At 38.7% G+C, this 22,887-nt stretch overlaps 1 protein-coding gene across 7 annotated transcripts in view; it reads right to left on the reverse strand.

Annotated features, from left to right (window-relative positions):
• Nucleotides 1-2,210: 2,210 nt before the first annotated feature.
• Nucleotides 2,211-22,887, reverse strand: part of CLEC16A (C-type lectin domain containing 16A) — a 183,146-nt gene continuing 162,469 nt past the window's right edge. For 2 of the 7 annotated variants that reach the window (XM_075069277.1, XM_032779618.2), the window contains exons 22-24: nt 20,886-21,035; nt 13,756-13,875; nt 2,211-9,333 (exon numbers count right to left, since the gene is read on the reverse strand). In XM_075069277.1, coding sequence (XP_074925378.1) covers nt 8,972-9,333; nt 13,756-13,875; nt 20,886-21,035 — 632 coding nt within the window. In that variant the 3' untranslated portion in view covers nt 2,211-8,971. Of the gene's footprint in view, nt 9,334-13,755; nt 13,880-20,885; nt 21,036-22,887 lie in introns of all 7 variants that reach the window. The other 5 variants (XM_075069279.1, XM_075069278.1, XM_075069281.1 and 2 more) reach the window with 4 other exon arrangements.

The following is a 22,887-nucleotide window of genomic DNA, read 5'->3' on the forward strand; positions in this document are numbered from 1 at the left end:
TGAGAACAATGGTTACATGGCTCATCCTGTTCTTAGACTATGAGGAAGTCCAGATGTGCTGATTGGCTCTGTCATGTGTCTTAAATCACAAGCCTTTGTGACAAGGACAGAAGCAAGTCAGGCAGTTTTTAACCTATGGGAGCAAAATTTTGAAAGGTGGTTGATTGTACAGGTAAATTAGTATATTACACATTTGGAGCCCATTACTGTGCTTTTGTGCACCCAAACGTCCCACTGAAATGCACAAAAGACAGCAGGGGCAGGCTGTCAGTAAACCCAATCTGCTTTATAAACAAATCTGAGGCACCTGGCTGGATAATCCAGGTAATTACCTAGTTTTTGATTGGGGGGGGGGGGGAACTTGTATCCGCATCTTCTCTTAGGACCTTCTTTTCCCCTCACTGTCTACAAAGGAGGCATCATTGGTGCATAATTGCACTGCAGAGAAAGTGGCTGGGCAAAAGAGAATCCCAATTCCAATTTGGGAACTGTTGTACCATCTTACAGGAAATCACCCTTTCATCTCTGTAGGTACCATATGTACCCCAACCTCCTGAGAGTTATTTTAGCTAGAAAACATGACTAAGGCCTTGTCTTAACACAGGTTTTGTACCAGTTAGGGTGTGATTTTCCTACCATCGTCATGGAATCAGTATAACCTGAGCACAGACAGTTATCTTGTTAGAAAGGGTCTTCCCAGTTAGCTTATACACCTTACCTGTGAGAATAACTATTCAAGAGTCAAGTACCTTTACAATGTTATAACTGTGTCCATACTATGGGGGATGGATTGTACTGCTTTAAGTATACCCAGATAGTTAAGTGGTACAATGTATGTGTAAACAAAGCCTTAAAGTAGGGAAACAGGTCAATGCTGAGCAGCATTCGACTGAACTCACTTTTCAGGCAGAATGGCAGCACGACTCTTGGTTCCCTCTCACACACATTTGTGCTGCTGGCCAAGTCATTTCACCTTTCTGTGCCTCATTTTACCTCTCTGGAACAAAGGGATAATAATGCCTACTTCATACAGCTGGTGTGTTGGTTTTGTTGTAAGGTGCTCCAGACAGGGGCGGCTCCAGGCACCAGCACGCCAAGCGTGTGCCTGGGGCGGCAAGCCACGGGGGGCACTCTGCCGGTCGCTGTGAAGGCGGCAGGCAGGTTGCCTTCAGTGCCATGCCTGCGGAGGGTCCGCTGGTCCAGTGGCTTTGGTGGACATCCTGCAGGCGTCCCGCCGAATCCGCGGGACTGGGGATCTCCTGCAGGCAAGCCGGCAAAGGCAGCCTGCCTGCCGTGCTTGGGGCGGCAAAATACCTACAGCTGCCCCTGGCTCCAGAAGCTTTCCCTGATGCAGGAGTAAGGCAGCTAATGGTGTGTGTTTGAGGTGTGGGGAGGAGATGCAAGCCACAAATAGAAAGCAACTTAACATGGAGAGGGGCACTTCACAATTATATCCACAATACCTACCTAGTCAAGTTCCGATTATGAAATGTAAAATTAAGTTCATTCTGTTGCAGGTTCAAATAAAGGCATTGTTTCTTCTCTTTTGTGTGCCAAGACTTGCTTCCCATAGTTGTGGGCCATTTTCTCTTATCTATTAATTATTAAGTTTGCTTATTTCATGCTACAATGTAATTTAATTTCTTCTCAGACTTCTCCTGGAGGAATGCCTAGCTTGAAAAGGAATGCTTTGCAAGGACTGTGTGCTCACTAATTCACCCCTGGAGATGAACTGGCTAAATAACGCGAATGCACTAAATAACCTCAGTTGAAAGAGTCCATATATAAGTCTGGCACTTCACACCTTGGGAGCGCAGGGGTAGAGTTGGGAAGAAATCACATCTGACAGCCAGAAAGGGCATTTGCAAACTGAAACCGATTGCTGTCTTTTAGTGACAGCTACTTTAACTATGGCCCAGCCATCCTCCTTGTCCCTTGCTCTATATCCCTTAACTACTACCTCTCACCATCTCTGCTGGTCTCTTTCCTGTTTCCCCATTCACTCCCTTGATCCTTTCCTCCCTAACCAGTGTAAGAAATTTCAGATCTGCTGTATAGCTCCATTTTTAACTGGAGGATTCCCAAACCAAACTCACACAAATGTGTCCCTATTAATTAAAGTAAACTACCGAGAGTGATGTAATAGGGCTGCTATGTACTGATGTTATAAGTGTTTGCACATAAACCCAGAAGCACAAGACGAAAAGTTTTCAGTAACACCATTTTTATTGCAAAGTTCAATTTACAAAGAGAATTCCATTATTCATTCCTGTCCAGCTGTTCAACACCAGCAGAACATGATTCATGCCAGGAAATTCACCCTTCTGTAGAAGTCGCTAAGGTTTCAGAAATGTACACAAATATTTCCTAAGTTTTCCCCTCCCCCAAACACCTATTTACATTTTCCTTCAGTTTAAATAAACAATGTATTGTCACATTTACTCTGAATGTCTAATACAAATTATGTTAAATAGTTTATACTTATTGCGTGTAGAAAAGACATTTCAGAATTAAATCCACCCTGTGTTTTTTTAATCACGTACATCTCGTACACAAGGTTATTCAAATATATTTCATAAGGAGATACTCCTTTCTGCTCACTGAGTGATTATGTACTGCACAATGCCTGAATACATTCAGTTATGTAAAAAAATAGGTTTGTTTCCGCCTTTGTACTTAAAACAGAATTGAACTTTCAAAGCAATTTAAAATGAAGCAAAATGTTTGCAACAAAGTTCAATAGCTCAAACAACAAAAGAAACGTATTTGCAGGTGGAGAGGCTGACAACGGTGCTGCCTGAAGTTACAATGGTTTAACGGATTACTACTTAGTGTTTATACAGGGCAAACAAAGCCAGACTTTCAGGGTTCTAGTAAATCATCTCTAGTTTGCAAAACTGAAACCATTCACAATTCCTGCCCCCTCTTAAATTAGCTTCATGTACTTTATAACATTTTCAACTGCACTTAGTCCTTACATCCACTTATTGGGTAATAAACATTAACACACCGGCCAGGTTTTCCTCTTTCTCAGTCCTGGGATAGTCATTTATGCCAGAGAGGAAAATGCAACCAAATCAGAATATTTTGACTGGTATAAATGACTAGCCGGTGGCCAAGAGAATCACACACAATGTGTGACAGCTTATTTTAAACTAATAATGGGAACACAGTACCTGATTTACCTCAGGCGCTGTATCATTTTCTTCAGAAAACAATTTGAATAAATGCCATTAAACATTACTATTCATTAAGCTATGTGTTATTTCACTACAAGAAACTTTATATAGACTCACCTACTGTGTATGTGAAATATACATATTACTCAAGTCACTGCAATGATTAAAAAATAACCCATGAATGGTTATCTACAGAAATTTCTAATCCAAGATAGTAGAACTTTAATTCACACTAATGACTGTATGACCCATTATTGATGACTGAATTCTGCTAATTACCAAATAATTAAATACAATAAAAAGGGCTACTGTTCCAATATGTACTATTCTTTCGACAAGTGCAATTTAGTGTTAAATTTGTAATATACTAGTAAAGATACTGAGCAACACTTTCTAGAATATTTTGTAAAAGGAATGAAATTTTAGCAATTTGTACAGCTTGAACAAACTTTGGGGAGCCAAAGACAGCAATAGTTGTATAGAATCTAAACTTCTACTATAAAAACATTACATTTCTGGCCCTTATATTGTGAAGAGAACCTTCTGAATTTGACCCAATGCAATACTCGCTTTCCAGTGCCTCTGTTGCTGCTCAGAGTTTTTCTGGGCAGCAGTAAAGTGAAACTAACAAAATTCTGCTCAGGTTCACTGCTGTTGTTCAGAAGCCTGTAGGGAGCAGTAAGACTGACAAGAATTTCAATTTCACCTCGCTGATGGTTGGGAAAGCTCTGAACAACAGCAGAGGTAGGCAGTGAAGCTACTCTGAGAGGATCATGCAAAAAAGGAGAATTGGTTAAGGGAGCGCAGTGGCCAGCAAGATGGTGGCAGCGGTAGTGGTAGCTTTGCATATGTGCGGAAGAGAAAACTCCTTTCTAGCATCCAGAGAAGTGTATAGGATGGGAAGGGAGTTTTAAATATATCACATGAAGTAGCCAGAAAGAAAAGGATCAAAGGCAGTACCCTGGTAAAAATCCCAGCAGCCTCGCCCTTCCAAGTTGCTGGAGGTGGAAGGCAGATTTCTCACCAGGGCATGGCCCCTAACTGATGTCTCCCTCTTCCTTCTGAAATCTTTCATTTTGGCATTTAATTCTCCAGGTAGTAGCTGTCCAATAAAATTTTCAGCTAACAGCACTCATCTTATTAAACTTTTTCAGAAGACGACTGGTTGTTTTGTGGAGAAGCAGTGACTAGCATAGTGAATATTAAGTAGGTTATTCTATAGTTATGCACCCATAAGAGCTAATACAGGCACAGCAAATGTGAGATTATAAAAGAACACATTAAACACAGAGTATAGCAAACAGACATGTTAAATTTTTTGAATGACTTCAGAAATCTGGATACAGTTTGACCTGATGGTTTCCCTTACTTTATTAATAAAATCCATTTCCTATTGGAAAAATGGCACTCAATTACAGGGTAATTATTGCATATCTAGAGCTGTTAAAATAATCATCCAAGGCCACTTATAACAGCACAGAAATTACAGCTAACCATGTCTTATTGCTTAATTAGAAAGATCAGAATAACTTAAAACCTGCAGGCTGCTGCTCATTTTGCAATAACTAAACCATTTTTAACTTTCAATATCTTTTAAAACTTTGCACGCATAAGATAGCAATGAAATTTTAGAACTAAAATCCACAAAGGAACATTATTTCTAGTCTCACTGCTGTGCAAGGGATTTATGAGGCTCACTACAGATGGGCTTAAATTGTGAACAGGGATCCAGATTTGACTATTCCCTGATCTAGAATTCTGGTCTGAGCATCAGGCATATCTTTAACAACAATCCAGAATGTGAAATTACTTGCATTAATTCCATACATGTGACTGAACAGATCCTCTCACCTTTTGTTACCAAAGCCGTTAACTGAACAAAGTATAGAACTCCTCGAACTAAAGGTCATGAGGAATGCTGAAGAACGCCTTTAACAAGTTAATTCCGTATTTACAACCCTCTGCCTAATTTAAGGAACAAAATGCACTATTTCCTTGGGTAGCCAGCAGTTTGTTAATAAAACATACAATAACTCATCCAATCTAAATTTTAAACTACCACCAATTAGCAATGGACAATGTGTGTGCACTCATCCCTTACTGTGGGACCAGGGCAATTACCCTCTCAAATTATGGACTCTACATTTGTATATTAAGAACATACGAACAGCTGTACTGGGTCAGACCAAAGATCCATCAAGCCCAGTATCCTGTCTTCTGACAGTGGCCAATGGACCAAAGAGAATGAACAGACAAGTTATCACCAAGTGATCCATGCCCTGTCACCCAATCCCAGCTTCGAGCAAACAGAGGCTAGGGACACCATTCCTTAGCCAATCTGGCTAACAGCCATTGATGGGTCTATCTTTCAAGAATCTATCTATTAACACAATTACAACATTTCTACTGAGCATGGTTTAATCCACAGAATCCTACAACAAAGGAAACCAAAAATACAATTTCCTAAATTTAAATTTTAAAAAGCCTCAGGAAAGTGAATGAGGCTTCAAACCAGTTTTACACACACAACTTCACCGACTCCAGAATTATTCCTTATTGGCTCCGGTGAAGTGGAGATCAGAATCGGGCGCCAATCTCTAGATATTTTCCTACACCAGATTACTTAAGTGTATGTTGCAGTTACTCTGTTAGATTGAAAATCTAGGTTCTACTCCTACAGTTCATTGAAAACTACTAAGACCATCAGTGTGATGGGGCAGAGCAAAGGTGAAGAGAGAGAACAACCCATGTGAACTACAGCATCTTGGTACAGATTTGATAAAATACATGTGAGATGAATAGACTAAGAAACAGTGAAAGTCACATTCAATATACCACTGACTTCTTTGCTGGTCTTATCTCACAGGGAGGAACTTGAGGGGCTTTATCTAGTTAGCATTTAGCAAGAGCCATGAGTAAAGGATGGAAACAAACCCTAAAATTCACAACCAGATCGCAGCATCTCCTCACATCTGAGTGAGTTCAAATTCAGTGTTATGTTCTGGTCCATTTCTACACCTGCTATTTTTATAGTGATCCTCTTTAAAGACCACACAGAATTGCACTGAAAATACTGAGCCTTAAACTTGACCAGTATGTTTGGAGAACAGTGAGGATTTGGTTAAGCCGATAGTGAGAACACATTGATTCAATCAATTCTTGTTTAAAAAAAAAAAAAGTGGCTGCTGTGCTAATGCTTTCTTGTTTCTACTTCCCTTTTACAGCGAAAGGGGGCTAAGGAAACAGCTCTTGAGCTTTTCTGATAAGTGATAGGTATGATACTCTTCGAAGAACAACAGATGAGTAATACACTATATTTGTAAACAGATAAAAGATTTCCAGAAGATACATTTCAGTATCTATAGGGGTTTTATATAGTGAACTCTCCTTAATGCAGCATTAAGCACTGTCAATTCTTATATACATTTTAAGATTAGAAACAAAGCAGTCTGAGCAATTGTTTGAATGACATAACTGTTTAGTCATTTATTCTGTTTTCTCTTTATCAATACATGTTTTCACCCTCCTCTCTCCTTTACAACTTCCAGCAGACAATTCAAGTAGATTGTTGGCTTTCAAAGCTACCACAATGTACCTGGAAGCAGAGACTAAGACACTTTCCTTTCAAGTCTTATTTTTCTGTAAGCTTATTAAAAAAAAATCCTTTGTCCCATCTCTTGGTGTGCATTATGGCTTAGAGGTAAGAGGGGGCATTGCTTGCTAACTGGCCTATTTTGTACCTGTTGACTTAATTCAACTAGAATGTAATTCTAAATTAGGTAAATATGTTTCTTTTAACAAAGACCCCAAATTTCCATTTAAAAGTAACATTATTTAGAACAATTCACTTTGCAATATGGCATTTTCTGTGCTCTAGGTCGAGTGAAATGTCACATGTAGCACAAAAGACAACTTTCAAAATAAGCAGGTAATCATTTTTGAGATGGTCTTTCGACTACCATGTCTAAGGACAGTCCAAAAGAAATATGGGCTCCCATTCCACCCGAAGGCCAAATTCTCATCTGAGTTTGGTTCCACAAGTTGCTAAGCATCTCCTGAATGGTGCTGAGAACCCCCAACTCTCAGACTTCATGTGGGGCTTGGGGCCATCGCATTTGCAGGATCAGACTCTCAGTTAGACTGGTTAAACGCCTGCTGAAGTCCACAGGAGTGAAAAGGAGTCAGACAGTGTAACAGGTCTGAATCAGTCAATTATGAACATAGGAACAAACACTTACTGGCTCCATCACCACTTCTAACATTATGTATATGTGTATTTTGCTAAGGGTAAGTTACTTCACAAAAGGACCAAGCCTGGAAAAGCAAGTGGCAAACAAAGTTAGACCAAAAGTCAGAGGTGCGTCAAATATACAAATACAGCCTTTAAACCATCCTGCTCAAGTATTCCCTTATTGAGGGCCAAACAATCGTGTAACCATGGCAGGGTGAATGGAAGATAGGTATGCGCTTTTCAAATTAATCCTACACAAGACTGGAGTCTAGTTTGGTTACTACTGAATGCAATGGCAAATTCTCACTGATTTCAACAGGGACAGAATCACATAATAGGCTCCATTGCTAACTAAAATCAAAACAGAAGCAAAAGCAAGTGTTTGTTAATTTCTGAGAACCAGGAAATGCTTTTCATCATCATCATCTATGCAGCAATAAATATTCCCTGCTAGTTTTATCACCACTTGAAATGAATGCACTTCAGATTTACTTGAGAGAGGTTAAATTCTATTCATGTTAAGGTATGAATCAATTCAGCAAAGAACATGCCAAACTGCTGCCAAGTTTTATGCTCTCTCTTTAATTTCTATCTTCTCTGTACCAGGACCTACAGATCAGATAGGCTTCAGATCATATTGACATTCACTGAGAAGTTTAATCTGGTTAACATCAGGGTTAGCTGGTTCCAGATAGAAAAATTCTCTTTTGAGTTTCATCATTCTAAAGTGAAATACCATCAGCTGGGTAAGGTGCCTTCCTGGATACATTGGAGATGGAAACTTGTACATAGCACAAGCTCTTGTGGCTGTTTCTAAAGAAGAGATAGTGTCCTTCTGCAGAAGGGATTTTGCCATCCCTCAGATGTAACAATTTGCCTCTGTCAGAAGTGAACTGACAGAGTAAAACAATCACTTAAGAAAATGTAGATCAGGATCTTAAAATACTTCACATTCCTCTGTAGTTGGTTATGCAAAAAACTATATAACATGCCTCTCAAAAACTCATCTTGTATTAACCTGAATAAGCCTTTGATTGTTATATCAGGGATTTGTTTCATTTTAATAAAAAAATCTTTCCTTGATATTTATGTTGCCTTGAGTCAAACACTGAAATAAATATTACACAGAGGATACAATATTAAAGCTTACAATCCTACAAATACAATACTGAAAGTGGCCAAGTCAGTCTTTATGCCATACCTTTAAAAGCTGAATGAGACCAACAGAAGAGAAAAAAACCTGTTTCAAATGGAAACAGCATCTCTGTACTATAATATCCTAAAATATTTCCTTTTTCTGGCAAATGCTGTCTCTCCGTATTTGGAGAAGTAAAACATTATGAAGTCCTGGCAGCCCAACAAAGCTTCTTCACGTTCCCATATTACAATAGAGATTTCCTTCAAAAATGCTGACTGTACAATGTTGATTTTAAAAAGTGCCCATACATTGAGTTACTGAGTAATTGGCCTCTTTCCTGTGAGCCAACTGGCCTTTGTGGCTTTATTAATGCCCCCATCACCTCACTTAAAAGAAAATATAGAGCAGTTAGTAGCATTTTCTTCACTGTTCATCATAGTCTGCTTGTTGACTTTGATCAGAACCCTCTCCCTCTGTCACTCTGCAAACTTCAGATGGCAAGGAAGACTGAGGAATGCAGCTGAAAGTATGAATGCTGTGTGGATCAATCGGTGGGACCAGTGTGAGTGACTCTACGCTCAGTGCATCTGCATTGTCATCGGAGATTAGAGATATTGTAGGCTGTTGTGCAGGAATCAGGCTAGGGGATAGATTAGCTGTTTCCACTTCAGGGTTCTTTACAGGGTTCTTGCCAGATTTTGAGGCAGCTGAAGAGGTTTCATCCACCATCATCATCTGACTGCAAAAGGTCATGGGAGGTTGTTCAGGAGCTGAAGAGTCATCTACTAAAGAAAACATTAGGCCGTAGTTAGCATTTCAGTTGTGCTCAATACATCTGAAAAAACATCAACAGTATAAAGCTCTTTACTTAAACTCAGGAGGAAACCAAAGATCTGTGAAGCAACATGTTTAAACATGTACCCTGTGGTCATGTAAATAATGAAATGCAGGAAATATTTAGTAGAGATATGAAATGCCAGCTGTAAGCTTTTTGAATTAAGGACAGCTATTAAATACTCTGTGTGTAAGTAATTCCTTTGAAATGTGACATTACTATTATTTCTGGTGGGATGAAGTGCAGGAGAGTAGTGAAAAAAGCTTTCCTAGAATTTAGCATAGATTACAGCACCCAACATAACGCCACATCAGAAAGTTCTTTGGAAACAGAAAACTGTAGAATTCATTTCCCATGAAGAAACCTGGTTCTAATGAACCTGTAAAACAATCAAACATGACAATTCAACCATGGGAGATTGGGAAGGAAAATAATTCTACAGAACCATTCTGTTAATGCAGATAGACAGGACTGTTTATTCTTCTTGCACTTTTGTTTGCTTGAGCAAACAAAATGAAAGTGGCTAGGAATAATTACACATAATGAGAAGCATTTTAATAAATTAACATTCCTTTACACCTCTTCCTTAAAAATCCTAAATAAGTGACAGAAAAATTGCTAATTTGACTTCAATGGAAAAAACTCCAATTGTTTTATAAGTTTTGTCCTGTATTAGAAAATCTCCCAGGTCAGGCCAATATGTATTATTTCAGATTATAGTAACTAACACAAATGGAGTAATCCAGGTAATCAGCTACCAGACAGACTATTTACATGGTTCTTCATTTCAGAGAGAGCATGTGTAAATGCACAAGAAAATTTTGCAGTCTGCAGAAAATTCTACAAGGCATTCTAGTGAGTGGAGAGAAAGCGGAGGACTGTTTTTTTTTAAACACCAGAATGACCTTTAAAGACATTTCAGTTTCAATATGAATTCAGGTTAATCCTGTAAGAACAGAAAATATAAACTTAAGGTAAAACACAATAAAAAATCAGCAGAGCTTAGAATGAAATGAAAAGATAAGAATTGTCACCCAAGACAGAGAAAATGAGTGGTTTGGGTGTGGGTGAGAGAGATGGTTTTTATTCCTTCCATTGCAGAATTCTCATCTTTCTGCTAAAAAGACTCCAAACAAATGTGTATTTTCACTTCAGAAACCACTTCATTTAACTTTTGCTGACAGTCTGTGGGCTACAGCTTCTTCGTTTTTGTTGTTTTTCTTTTTTTAAAAAAAAACAAAAAACCACAAGACAAATTGTAGCAAAATCTTGGCTCCCACTTTTTTCCCCCAAGGGTCACCACTAGCTGCCTTTTGAAAGAGTGCTGAGGCAAAATAACTCTGCAGATTTTTCTAATTAGCCGTAAAAACGCTTTGGGGAGAACGTGGTAAATGATGCTAGAGGAAACGATCTAAGACTTGCATGAAGGACAAAGAATTGCTATGAAAATGTTGAACATGAATTTTTATTTCTCTGAATTCCAAGGCAATTACTAACATTTAATAAAGTCCAACCAGTAAGTCTTTTTGTAGCAGTGTAGTTGTTTAAAGGTCTGCAGTATTTATTACGATAGTTAAAAAAACAAAGATCCATGACTAAACAAATTTAAAATTTATTATTTTTTACCTATAATCTGGGCTTTTGAATATTGTGAAAACACTCACTAAAATTTATTATTTCAACACATTAGTAATTTTGGTAAATGTAGTGTATCAATGGACACAAATTTGCAGCTTTACTGCAGCTCTTCAAAAATCTGTTACATTTTAGTTCTATGCCTGACTGCTTTAATTACAGCCATTTTCCTGTACATAGAAATAATTTTGGTATAATTCTAAATGCTTTTTTTTAATCCTATGGAGGACAAGTAAACAGAGGACAAAGCTTTTTTTTTTTTTTAATTTTTTTACTGCACTGTGCTGTTCCAAATCTTATATAATACCTAAACAAATACTAAAATGTCTCCCACTTTTTATATATAAGGAAAAATAAATGGTTGAAAAATATTTATCTGTGGAACATATCCAGGGCCAACAAATGCAATTTTCTATTCAACACACTGTAAAACAACCTCAGAGGAATGATTAGAAAATGGCACCATAAACATCAGCAAAACAAATTCAACTTGCTCTTGAAATATTTCAGCTGTAGTATTTATAAATAGAAAGTACAGAAATAGAGATCTTCTGTACTGTATTTTTTCTCTAAGTTATATTTATTATTAATGGCTGTAATTTTTCTTTCATCATCTACTTTCCATAACCCATTAGTAGCTCCCTGAACTTAATTTCCTTTACTGTATTGCTATATTTATGGGTAGCGGTGACAAATTTGCTGCATCCCAGCAGGACGCCTGACAATGGTAACTATGGATTAGTGAAAAAATAGCCTCTAGTGAGGGCAGACAATGAACAGCAGCATAAGGGTAACTAGTACTAGCATGACAAACATTTTTGATTTCTCTACTGGATGTCGGTAACTTACATCAGTTTAAAAGGTAAGATCTATGTCTAATTTAAAACATTCGTCCTTACGAGATATAAAATATTTTAAAGGCTAGAAAAAAATAATTACGTGATCTTACATTATCAGGCAACAGAGTTAATAAGGATCCAAGGGAACAGAGCAAGGGGACCAACTGATATTGAAAATGTGTACTATACAAGGTGTTTATGTTGTATACCAAAGTATCACTTTGATGAAAAGGATTTCTATGGGTAGCCTCCAGAGATAGTAACTGAGCTACTGTCCTTCAGTATCATTTCATCAGTGAGAGAATGTATTATCACCAACTACAAAACGTTTGGAGTTTGAGTTCAGTTCAGAGAAGCATCTGAAGGTTTGAATGCCTATTTATAGCTGATCCAAAACTCTAGAGTCTATGACACGGGTGGGACATTTGGCAAGAATACGTACTCTCACAAGACCTGTGGGGATTCCTGCCCCAGGCCCAGCAGAAAATGCCCTAATGAGGGAATATTCTGCTTCTTTGGAGATATCTCACAGGATCTCACTCCTGGATCTCAAGCCTCAATCAAATCAATGAGGCACTGAGAGGCAAGAGCAGCTGGTATCTTGAGAGCATAGAATTCTCCCATGTTACTCTGGTACTTCCACCTCCAGGATATTAGTCAGAGTTTCCCCAAATGTGGCAGTTCAATTTGACTTTTGCACAAAAACGGTGAAGGGGGTTTCTTTTTATCTTAACTAGTTCTTTAGCTCCTGGGGCGTGCAGTAACTTGTAGGAATGAGAGTGTGCCAGGCTGATGTGGGATATTAACATTGGAAAAATATTGAGTAAATTTTTTCTTATGCAGTTAAGTAATTTCTGATTAGATTTTGCAAAATAAGGACTAGATCCCACAAGGTGCTGATTGCTCTTAATTCCCACCAGCTTCAGTGATAAATGAGGGTGCACAGCACCCCAGGACTTGCTCAGCAGTTGCAGGATAACACCTAGATTAACTCTACAAAAATGAAAGAGTTAAGTGGGAAAAAGGAGGCAGAAAGGAGCAGAGCAAGAAAAAAAAGTCAGACATGGTCTAAAGAAAAGTCTCTTAATTAAATCATGCAGCAACACTACAAAAGGATAAAAATAAATAATTAAAACACAACTAGGAAACTCAGTGAGAAGAGTATTAATAAAATCTACAAAAAATAAGGGAAGTTGTTTATATATCATCCACCAAAACCAGCAATATTTTTCTATTTCCATGCCACTACTATAAAGAATACAAAAAGAGACTAGTCTGATCCAAGTAAACACAGTTATTCAGTAATGTCCTGAGGCTAATTTTCCCACTCTCTCATATCAGTGAGAAATTGCCTGGTTGAAGCAAAGCCAGAAAAAATAATTCCATAACAACATCTGACTAGATTCTGAGAATTTCTGTAGGAATAGAAAATATGACTGGTCAAATCCTGAACAGTCTTTAGCTGAAAGTTTCTCTTGCACCTGAGTTACAGTCCTTCGGCTGGACTGGCTAGCTGTTTGCATTCATGCCAATTTAGAAACCCCTGCTTACTGAATTCCACTGGAGTCATAGCTGCTCCTGTTCAAGAGAAGACATGGCTGCTTGAAAGCTGGGACTTGACATACCTTCTCCAGGCAAAGAGAGGAGTTTTAATTCTTTTAGCATGATAACCAAGAATAATTAACAGGAGAAACCATCAGTTAAAACCTTTTAGAAGTCAATTGTTATATCTACGTATGATGCTCTTAACTAGAATAACCATATACAGGTGGATGCTATTTTTAAGTTCTATATTTCATGCATATAATAGTAGATAGTCATTCTGTTAGTATGGAAATAGATAATGGCTATACTCTATTAAATGTTGTGGCCTTTTGAAATCTGATGGAGGAACCTGCCTGCATTGCTTTTGCACGAGTTGCGGTTGCAGCTGCTGCTTGAAGACCTAAACCCAGTGTCCACCGTGACTGTCAGCCTCCGACAGACTAAACACCCGCCGTCGTCCTTTCCTGCCAGACCTTACTAGAGGAAAACACAGTGATATATCATACAAAGGCTTTCACAATGAAACAGAGGGGAAACTGGAGTGGACACAAAGGATTAATATTAGAGTGTCAACAAGAATAAGTGACGGCCTTATTCATAACTGCTGGTATTCTGAGTGGTATCATAAGTCACATCAAGAGCCTTGTAAGATAGGAAAACGCTTCTGACGGCTGTGTGTGTATTTAATGTTCCTTACAAACTAATTAAAATCATGTTATTTTGTTACCTACGTATTTGGAGATTTACTTATGGTATTTAGGGCCAGATCCTCCAATTCTGACACCAGCTGAACTCCCACTGAAGTTACACTGAGGCAGGATTGGTAGACTTTTACACTGTAATCTGGCCAGACATGTTAAAAATATTAAATAGAACCAATCTTTTAGAAATGTTGGTGTGATAGTAATATTCCAATCCCACAGTGGCAATAAATTATATGATAGCATGTGCTATTTTGCCAAAAGGATACTATTTTGGACAATCCAATATTTCTACTCAAAGACATGAAACTGAAATATTGCACTTGGATTTTAACAAAGCCAACGGTAGTATTCTAAAGAGATATCAAGTGACAACCAGCAGTTAAGAAAAGAGAAAGACTGCTTAGCACATAGGTAGGGTTCTAGAAAAGAAACTTTAGTTAAACAAAAGTATTTTTGTACCTAGTTAACAGAGAGGACTACTAGCATAACAGAATTGAAACACCACCACAGTTAGGTTACTGAATCACAAATGGAAGGGACAGAGGAGGTGTCAGCAAGATGGCATGCATTTTTCTACAGGATCCCAGTGCTCAGAATTTTGGAATATATATTTCCTACAAATCAGAATGCAAATTACTATAACTCAACAACAAAGGACTATCCTCTCCATTTTAATCTGTTCACTTCCAAAGCAACTTGTGCCCCAACTAGGAGCGCAGTATGCTGTAAATGGCATACAAGAAGGGGAAAAACCTCCTGAAACCCCAAACACTCATTACTTAGTGCTGGCTTATATATCCTCTTATCATCCCTTAAATATTTTCTTAAAGCAAGATCAAACCAGCTGCATTTTATGACTTGACAGTTCTAAAAATAATCAGTACAATATGGTGTAAATGATTGTATACTGTAGGCTAGCATATGAATTCTACAGAAGCATAAAGCTTTCCTATCCCATTTACTATACACACAAGCATATTTAATAATACATTTTTCAGTTACTGACAGCAAAGGAGCTACATTGTAAGCTCAAAAAGCACAGTGATGAAGGTATGACACCAGGAGAATGTTTTCATCTTATACACGGCAACTGTTCACACGGGCACAATAATAAATAACAACAATTGGAGATATATGTATCTCCTAGAACTGGAAGGGACCTTGAAAGGTCATTGAATCCAGCCTCCTGCTTTCACTAGCAGGACCAAGCACTGATTTTTGCCCCAGATCCCTAAGTTGCCCCCTCAAAGAGTGAACTCACAACCCTGGGTTTAGCAGGCCAATGCTCAAACCACTGAGCTATCCCTCCCCCTCTTCAAGGAAGATCACAAGTATAACACCTGCTAGCAATGCATCTGACTTGTTTTGACTGTATTGTTTGCTCTTTCCCTCTAGGGACTTTCCTTTCTTCCAGTACACAACAACTTCTGCTTTTTCACTTCTAAGGAACAATCAGAGCTATTGCAAGACTCACATTTAACCCAGGGGTGAGCAAACTGCATTTGACCCTCCAGATGTTTTAATCTGGCCCTCGAGCTCCTGCCAGGGAGCAGGGTCACGGGTTTGCCCTGCTCTGTGTGTGCTGTGGCTTCCGGAAGCAGCAGCGTGTCCCCCCTCCAGCTTCTATGCGTAGGGACAGCCAGGGGGCTCTGCATGCTGCCCCTGCCCCAAGAGCCATTCCCGCAGCTCCCACTGGCCTGGAACCGTGGCCAATGGGAGCTGCAGGAGCAGCACCTGCGGACAGGGCAGTGCGCAGAGTCGCCTGGCCACGTCTCCATGTAGGAGCTGGAGAAGGAACATGCCGCTGCTTCTGGGAGCTGCTTGAGGTAAGCATTGCACAGATACTGCACTCCTGACCCCCTCCCATGTCCCAGCCCCCTGATCCCTCTCTTGCCCACTCAACCCCTCAGTCCCAGCCTACAGCACCTTCATACACCCCAAACCTCTCATCTCCAGCCCCACCCTAGAAACCGTAACTCCAGCCAGAGCCCTCACCCCCTCCTGCACCCCAACCTCCAATTTCATGAGAATTCATGGCCCACCATATAATTTCCATACCCAGATGTGGCCCTCGGGCCTAAAAAGTTTGCTTACCACTGATTTAACCCCACAATTTTCTACACAAGGACTTAGAGGTTGCTATAAGTTTAAAAGTCTATGTCATGGAATATAACATTAGCTATCGGTGTATCTAGTAGCATTAAGAGCTGGAAAAAGCTTAATTTATTCACAGAAAAGTAGATAGATAACCACTGTCGTCTCCCGGTGACTAAAATATATGTAGTAGGTTTGCAATATACAAAAGATTTAGTGACATCCCTCATGAAGGAAAATACCATGGCTCTGTTTGATGTAAGCAGAAGTGATTGAAAGTAACTTTCACTGTATATTAGAAGTTTCTATAATGTCAGAAGTCTATTGCATCCACTGTTTGCTTTTCCAGAACACGCCAATCAGATGCCATGTTTTTTAAAATCTCTGCCTCTGGCAATGAGTATAATTTGGAAGCTGAACTGAAAGTTTCACTTCATACACTGCAATTCTGGATAAGTGCTGTAATTGGGCAGGTGTGGGATTTCTAGTTTATTATGCAACTTTCAATAATTTGGGCACATTACGCAAGTGGCGTGTTGGAAAATGCCTTTAACAGCTATTCAATGGGATAAAAATTTCCCAAGTATAATCCATTTGAAATGTAGATTAACTATCAAAAGATTCAGCATCAATAGTGCACAAAATTCCAAAAAAATTTGGCTCTTTATGAAAGATGGAAAAAATCAACAGCCTTTCAACCTGAGTTTTTAAAACAGCAAAAACAATTGTGTGTCTCAGCACATTTTTTTTCCTAACTCCTTATATTAAAAATTTTATAGCAGCCTTTACAAATAGGAATGGAACAAAACTTAAATAAGATCACTGTGTGCAACAGAGATGAGCCAGATGCAGTATAAACAGATGGCAGGTATCCTGCAAACCTACCCTTATGTGAAGCAGCTCTGAGAAAAATCAGCTGCAGTGACCTTTCTCCTGGAAGTGCTGCTCCTAGAAGGGGGAATTCCTGGAAGGGCGCTATTATTTCTATAATTCTGGGTAAATCAACACATTGCTTTTAAGAGTACAAATTTCAGAGGCAGCACTTCCAGAAGTGAGGGCATTGAAAATGATTCCAGAAAGCTATTCAGTGGAAGATTAAGAGTTAAAATACCTTGCACCCAGAATCCTGGAGCTTTAGAATCTCCCCCTGCCTTGCAGGGTTGTTCAGTGAAACTCAATGACATCCTGTTTTTTTTTTTTTTTTTTTTTTTTTTTTTTTTAAATTAAGGATTTCTTCCTGCAGAACAGTAGAATTTTAAGGCTGCACCTGTGAACTAACCAGAACATGGGTTATGTTTAATGTGGGTAGCTCACTCAGTCAAAGTGATTTAGCAGAATTTCAAAGTGCAGACACTGAAAAACAATGTAGTTGTAACCATATCGGTCCCAGGATCTTAGAGACATGAGGTAGGTGAGGTAATATCTTTTATTGTATCAACTTCTGTTGGTTAGACAGGCAAGTTTTTCAGCCTGACGAAGAGTGCTGTGCAGCTTGAAAGTTTGTCTCTCTTACCAACAGAAGTTGGTCCACTAAAAGATATTGCCTCACCCATCTTGACACTGAAAAACAAACATTTCAAAACCTTAATCTGATATCTGTAGTCAACAATGAAAAGCCCCACCTGACTGAGCACTTTAAATTACAGGATTAAAATAAATAAAAGTTTACTGGAAACAGCACACTGAATAAATAGATTTTGGAAAACTGTGAACTATGCCATTGGCTATACACTATCATCTTTCTATATTATTACCAGGGAAATACCTGTTTTGGATTAACTGATTTGTTCATGGATGACACTGCTGGTCACAAATAAAAGACATCTGCCTGGAATAAATAATACAACTCAAGGCAGGAATTCAAATACTTGAGTTTGGGGTGACCACGTGTAACCAGAAATCATTGTTTAATAGTATAAAATAAGGAAGTACTATATGAATGAAGAATGTTTTGTCTTGCTGCAGAAGGATTCCTTCTGACAGTGGTAGACCACCTAAATTCAGACTCTTTGGGTCTTCTCTTTTCATCTGTATAGCATACAGCACAATGGAGCCTCGGGCACTACTGTAATACGTGTGACAAAAATTAATGTACGGTTCTTTTCTCAACCACCATTGACAAGAGTCAGATTGCACATTTACTTATGCCAGCTCATGGTCACACTAAGGATTCAAGTACAGCATATAGACATTAAGTGGAGTTTTTGGGTTGCATTCTCCTCAGCATATGTTTTCTAACTATATAAATGTTGCATACGAGGCCCTTTCAGACTGGAGTTTTTGAAAATCCTGCCATCTCTTTATTCCCTCAATCCCCACATAGTTCTCTCTTTTGATAGATCTCATTTCAGTGATCACCAGAGAGCAAGGACTGTAAAACTCAGAAATGATAAATGTCTACAAGGTCATTTCAAAACTCTGAGCAAGTTACTAAAAGATGAGTTTTAGTTTAGTACTTTGAATTTTGTTTTATATCAAAATGGTGATGCAATGTATCTCTACATGTTGTAGACAGAGGTGGGGAAAAGGATTATATTGGCAATGATTTTTTGTGATTAATGACAGAGTATTTTCATCTCTGACAAGAAGGTTATACGCTCTTCAAAGTGTATGCCTTAACCGCCAGTTAGGATGACTGTAGGGTGCTCTACATAGGGTAACAATCTTAAAATGATGTAGGATGCTGCAGGCCACTTAAGTGGTACTTCTGGCAGGGAGAATAACCACCTGTGCTATGTGATCTGTACTGATTGCCAGGTTGTTTCTTAGTAAAGTTTATGTTTTGTTTCTGACCTATAAAGCCCTAAGTGCTTTGGATTCTGGCGACCTTAGAGACAACATTACTCCCCAAGTGACTACAAAGGTCATGATCATCAGAGATAATTTACAGCTTCTTGAATAATGGCTGGCAGCAGGCATTTTCAGAAGGGGTCTAACTCACTTACCTCCTTGAGAATAGAGTCCAATCAGTTAAATGTATGAGAATTATGCAATCCCCCAGAGATTTATTTGTGGCAGACAGAGAGAGCCTCTTGGATTTTGATAAAAACACTTGACAGTATTTTATAAATACTCAAGCTTCAGAAGTGATTTTAGTCAGAACTAGTCATTTCAAAACTAGGCTTTTTTTGCTGTCCATTTCTTTATAGAGTGATAGTTGAACGGACATTCACTTTCTGACCATGTGGTAATTAAGGACAATCAGACACTGAAAAATTAAGCAATATTTAAGATGTGGCTTAAGGGCAAGTATGCAGGGTCTGTACCTTATGACTGAGCAACTATGTAAACACACAATATATTATCTTTTACAAAGTTATATATTTTCTGACGATTTTTAATGCCACTTTATTGGTACCGGAGTACATAGTACTTCACGCAACTTAACTCATTCTGCTTCTGAAATGTTGATATAAGGTAGATGTTACCACATTTTTTTAGTGTTTACTAATTGGTTTAGAATTTCATAAGTGTGGATCATGGAATGCTTATCATAACCATCAAAAAAAATCTCATTTTTAGAACACTGCCCCCTGCAATAAATTTAAATAGATCTCTCTCAGGCTCCCCAAGGATGATAACAACAGAATGCCTCTGAGTTAAGATCAGAAAATGAAATAGCCACTCAGAATGGTAATCAGAGTTGCAGGTGATTATCCACATTTCAAGCCTGGGAACGGCTGTCCAACTTGATTATTTTTTAAAAAAGTCGTCACCTCAATTTTCAAAACCAAAACTGGTTAGAGTGGAACAGGTGCACAATGGAAGCATTTCAATGAGAATCTGCTGCAGAATGACTTTCCTTCCTTGCCCCCAACTCTGTGTCTCAGCAGCTCTCTGACTCATGTATTTCAATGAATGGATTGATATAATGAATGTTCAGAATAAATGTCAGTATGGGATGTTCTACAAATACTTTAAAAATAAAGGAAGAATGGAAAAGGAAGTCCTAACTGGGACTGCAAAAAGGAATTTCATTGTAAAATATTCACACTGAGCACTTTTGCATAATGGCACTACTGTGGTTTGCTGTGTAAAACCTTTGAAAGCACGTCGCTATTATCAGTCAGCATACGTGGAATGCATGTACTTGAGTCTCCTCAAATGTCTGTTTAACCAAAACTCCACGTTAATCATGGCCCAACTTTTACCATGTAACAACCTACAGACAACATATGTTGAAATAGATCATGTTTGCCCTATAGATACAAATATAAATATAACTGTCAGTTTTAAATATAAAAAAGTGAGTCATTTTATTTTAAAAAATAAAAGGCACAACCACAAGAAGTGGTGTGTGAACAAAACCATTCAGCTGCGTAAAGTTACACTCAGTGCAGAATCTCACACTTATTCACAAGGGCTCCAGCTGAGATGACGAGCTATAGATCTGTCATATTATAATTCCAGGTAAAACAAACTAGAGCAGACAACCTGCTAGCAGACAAAGAGAAAGCAGGTAAAGGTGTATCTTTCAACCAGCATTCAAATCAACACTGACAATAGTAAAGTATCCACAGACTAAAGTAGTCCAGAAAGCTGAAAAGATCTTCACAATCCGTTTTGCAAAAACATCCAGCATAGTAAAAAAAGGTCTGAAACATGACTTACAATTTAACCCAATAAGTATTTATAAAATAAACTAGTGTGCATGCTGGATGCCAAGGCTGAAAACCGTGATTTACCTGACGGACTGTGTGCTGCAGAAGGAGTGGAAATGGAGCTGGCAGTAACTGAATCACAGTGTCCAGTACTCCCACTGCCACTGGAAGAAGGAGACGGCGATGAAAGCGGTGATGGATTGGGCTGGTTTATACACTGGGCTACTGCAAAACCTACAAGACAAGACAAGACAATGAAATGTAGCAACGGAAATAATTCAAGTTGGACAGTATGGTAAGGGCAGATTGGGAAAGGGTGAGAGGCACAAGAGTGCCACAGATCAGTGTTGATTCAATTCACTGACTGAAAGCAGCTACCTAAAGGTCACTTGCAGCTGAAAGGGCTGAGAAGCAAAGCGACATGTAACTGAAAAGTGTTACTTAAACTTGCAGGTGGACGATGGAAGATGGATGCAGAGATGCTTGGTAAGAGGCAGAAAATCAATTTGTGAAACAAAATGGACAGTGATCCAATGCATGCTTGAAAGCTATTGTCAATTTTCAGTAAATACTGGGGGGCACAGATCAGCCTTCACATTGCACTCCCTGTCAGAACCCAACCCGGCCCAAGTCGAGGAAGCTAATGATCCAACCAGCAGTCCAAATTCCAGATGATGAATCCTGACCATGTGCCCCCTGAGGCATATTGCACAAAAGCTAAGTAGTAGTAAATACTGGCTTCAATAAATTCAAAGATGACCTGCCAAAAAGAGAGCTTTACTAAGTTACACTGGAGACAGCTGTCTCTTTGTGAAGCTGAAAACCTGTATAGCACTTCAGTGGAAAATCACCACCCTTCGGGAATATTATCAGTCAAACCAAATGCTGACATTAGATGTTTTTCCAGCTGTTTGAGAGACTTTCCCAAGTCAGAATACAGCAGAGTACAAATAATATCTGATCTTCTCAATTAACAATACTTTTAACCCCTATTCAAGAACTGTAGTGTACAGATTCTATTATCAAAAAGAGTGAGGAGTACTTTTGGCACCCTGGAGACTAACAAATTTGAGCATAAGCTTTCGCGGGCTAAAACCCCACTTCATTGGATGCATGCAGTGGAAAACACAGTAGGAAGATTACACACACACACACACACACACACACACACACACACAACATGAAAAACGGGTGTTGTCATACCAACTCTAATGAGACCAATCAATTAAGGTGGGCTATTGCTATATAATTAGGCAGGACAAAAGTATTTGAAGAGCAACTAGCAAAAGAGAAACTAACAGCAACCTTTTTTTTTTTTTTTTAAACAGTAATAAATCACCAGGACCAGACAGTATTTACTCAAGTGTTCTCAAGGAATTCAAATATGAAATTCTGTACAGAATACTAATTGCAGTATATAACCTATCATTTAAATTAGTTTCTGTACAAGATGGCTGGAGGATAGCTAATGTAATGCTAACTTTTAAAAAAGGGGCTCCAAAGGTGATCCTGGTAATTATAGGCTGGTAAACCTAACTTAAGTACCAGGCAAATTAGTTGAAACTATAGTAAAGAACAGAATTATCAGTCACATAGATGAACACAATATGTTGGAGGAAAAGTCACAGATTTTCTGAAGGGAAATTATGCCTTGCCAAACTATCAGAATTCTTTGAGCGTGTCAACAAACATGTGGACAAGAGTGATCCAGTTGCTATCACATACTTGGACTTTCAGAAAGCCTTTGACAAGGTCCCTCACCAAAGGCTCTTAAGCAAAGTCAAGAGTCATGGGATAAGAAGGAAAATCCTCTCATGGATCTGTAACCAGTTAATAGATAGGAAACAAAGGGTAGGAATAAAAGGTCAGTTTTCACGAGGCAGAGAGGTAAATGTGGGGTCCCCCAAGGATCTGTACTGGGACCAGTGCAATAAGTGATCTGAAAAAGGGGTAAATAATAAGGTAGCAAAGTATGCAGATGATATAATATTACTCAAAGTAGTTAAGTCTAAAACTGACAGTGAAGAGTTACAAAGGGGTGATTGAATTTCATCTGCCATTTTGTTGCCCTGTGTTGATAAATGCA

Source organism: Chelonoidis abingdonii, chromosome 9, assembly GCF_003597395.2.
Source record: "Chelonoidis abingdonii isolate Lonesome George chromosome 9, CheloAbing_2.0, whole genome shotgun sequence".
Lineage (NCBI taxonomy): Eukaryota > Metazoa > Chordata > Testudines > Testudinidae > Chelonoidis > Chelonoidis abingdonii.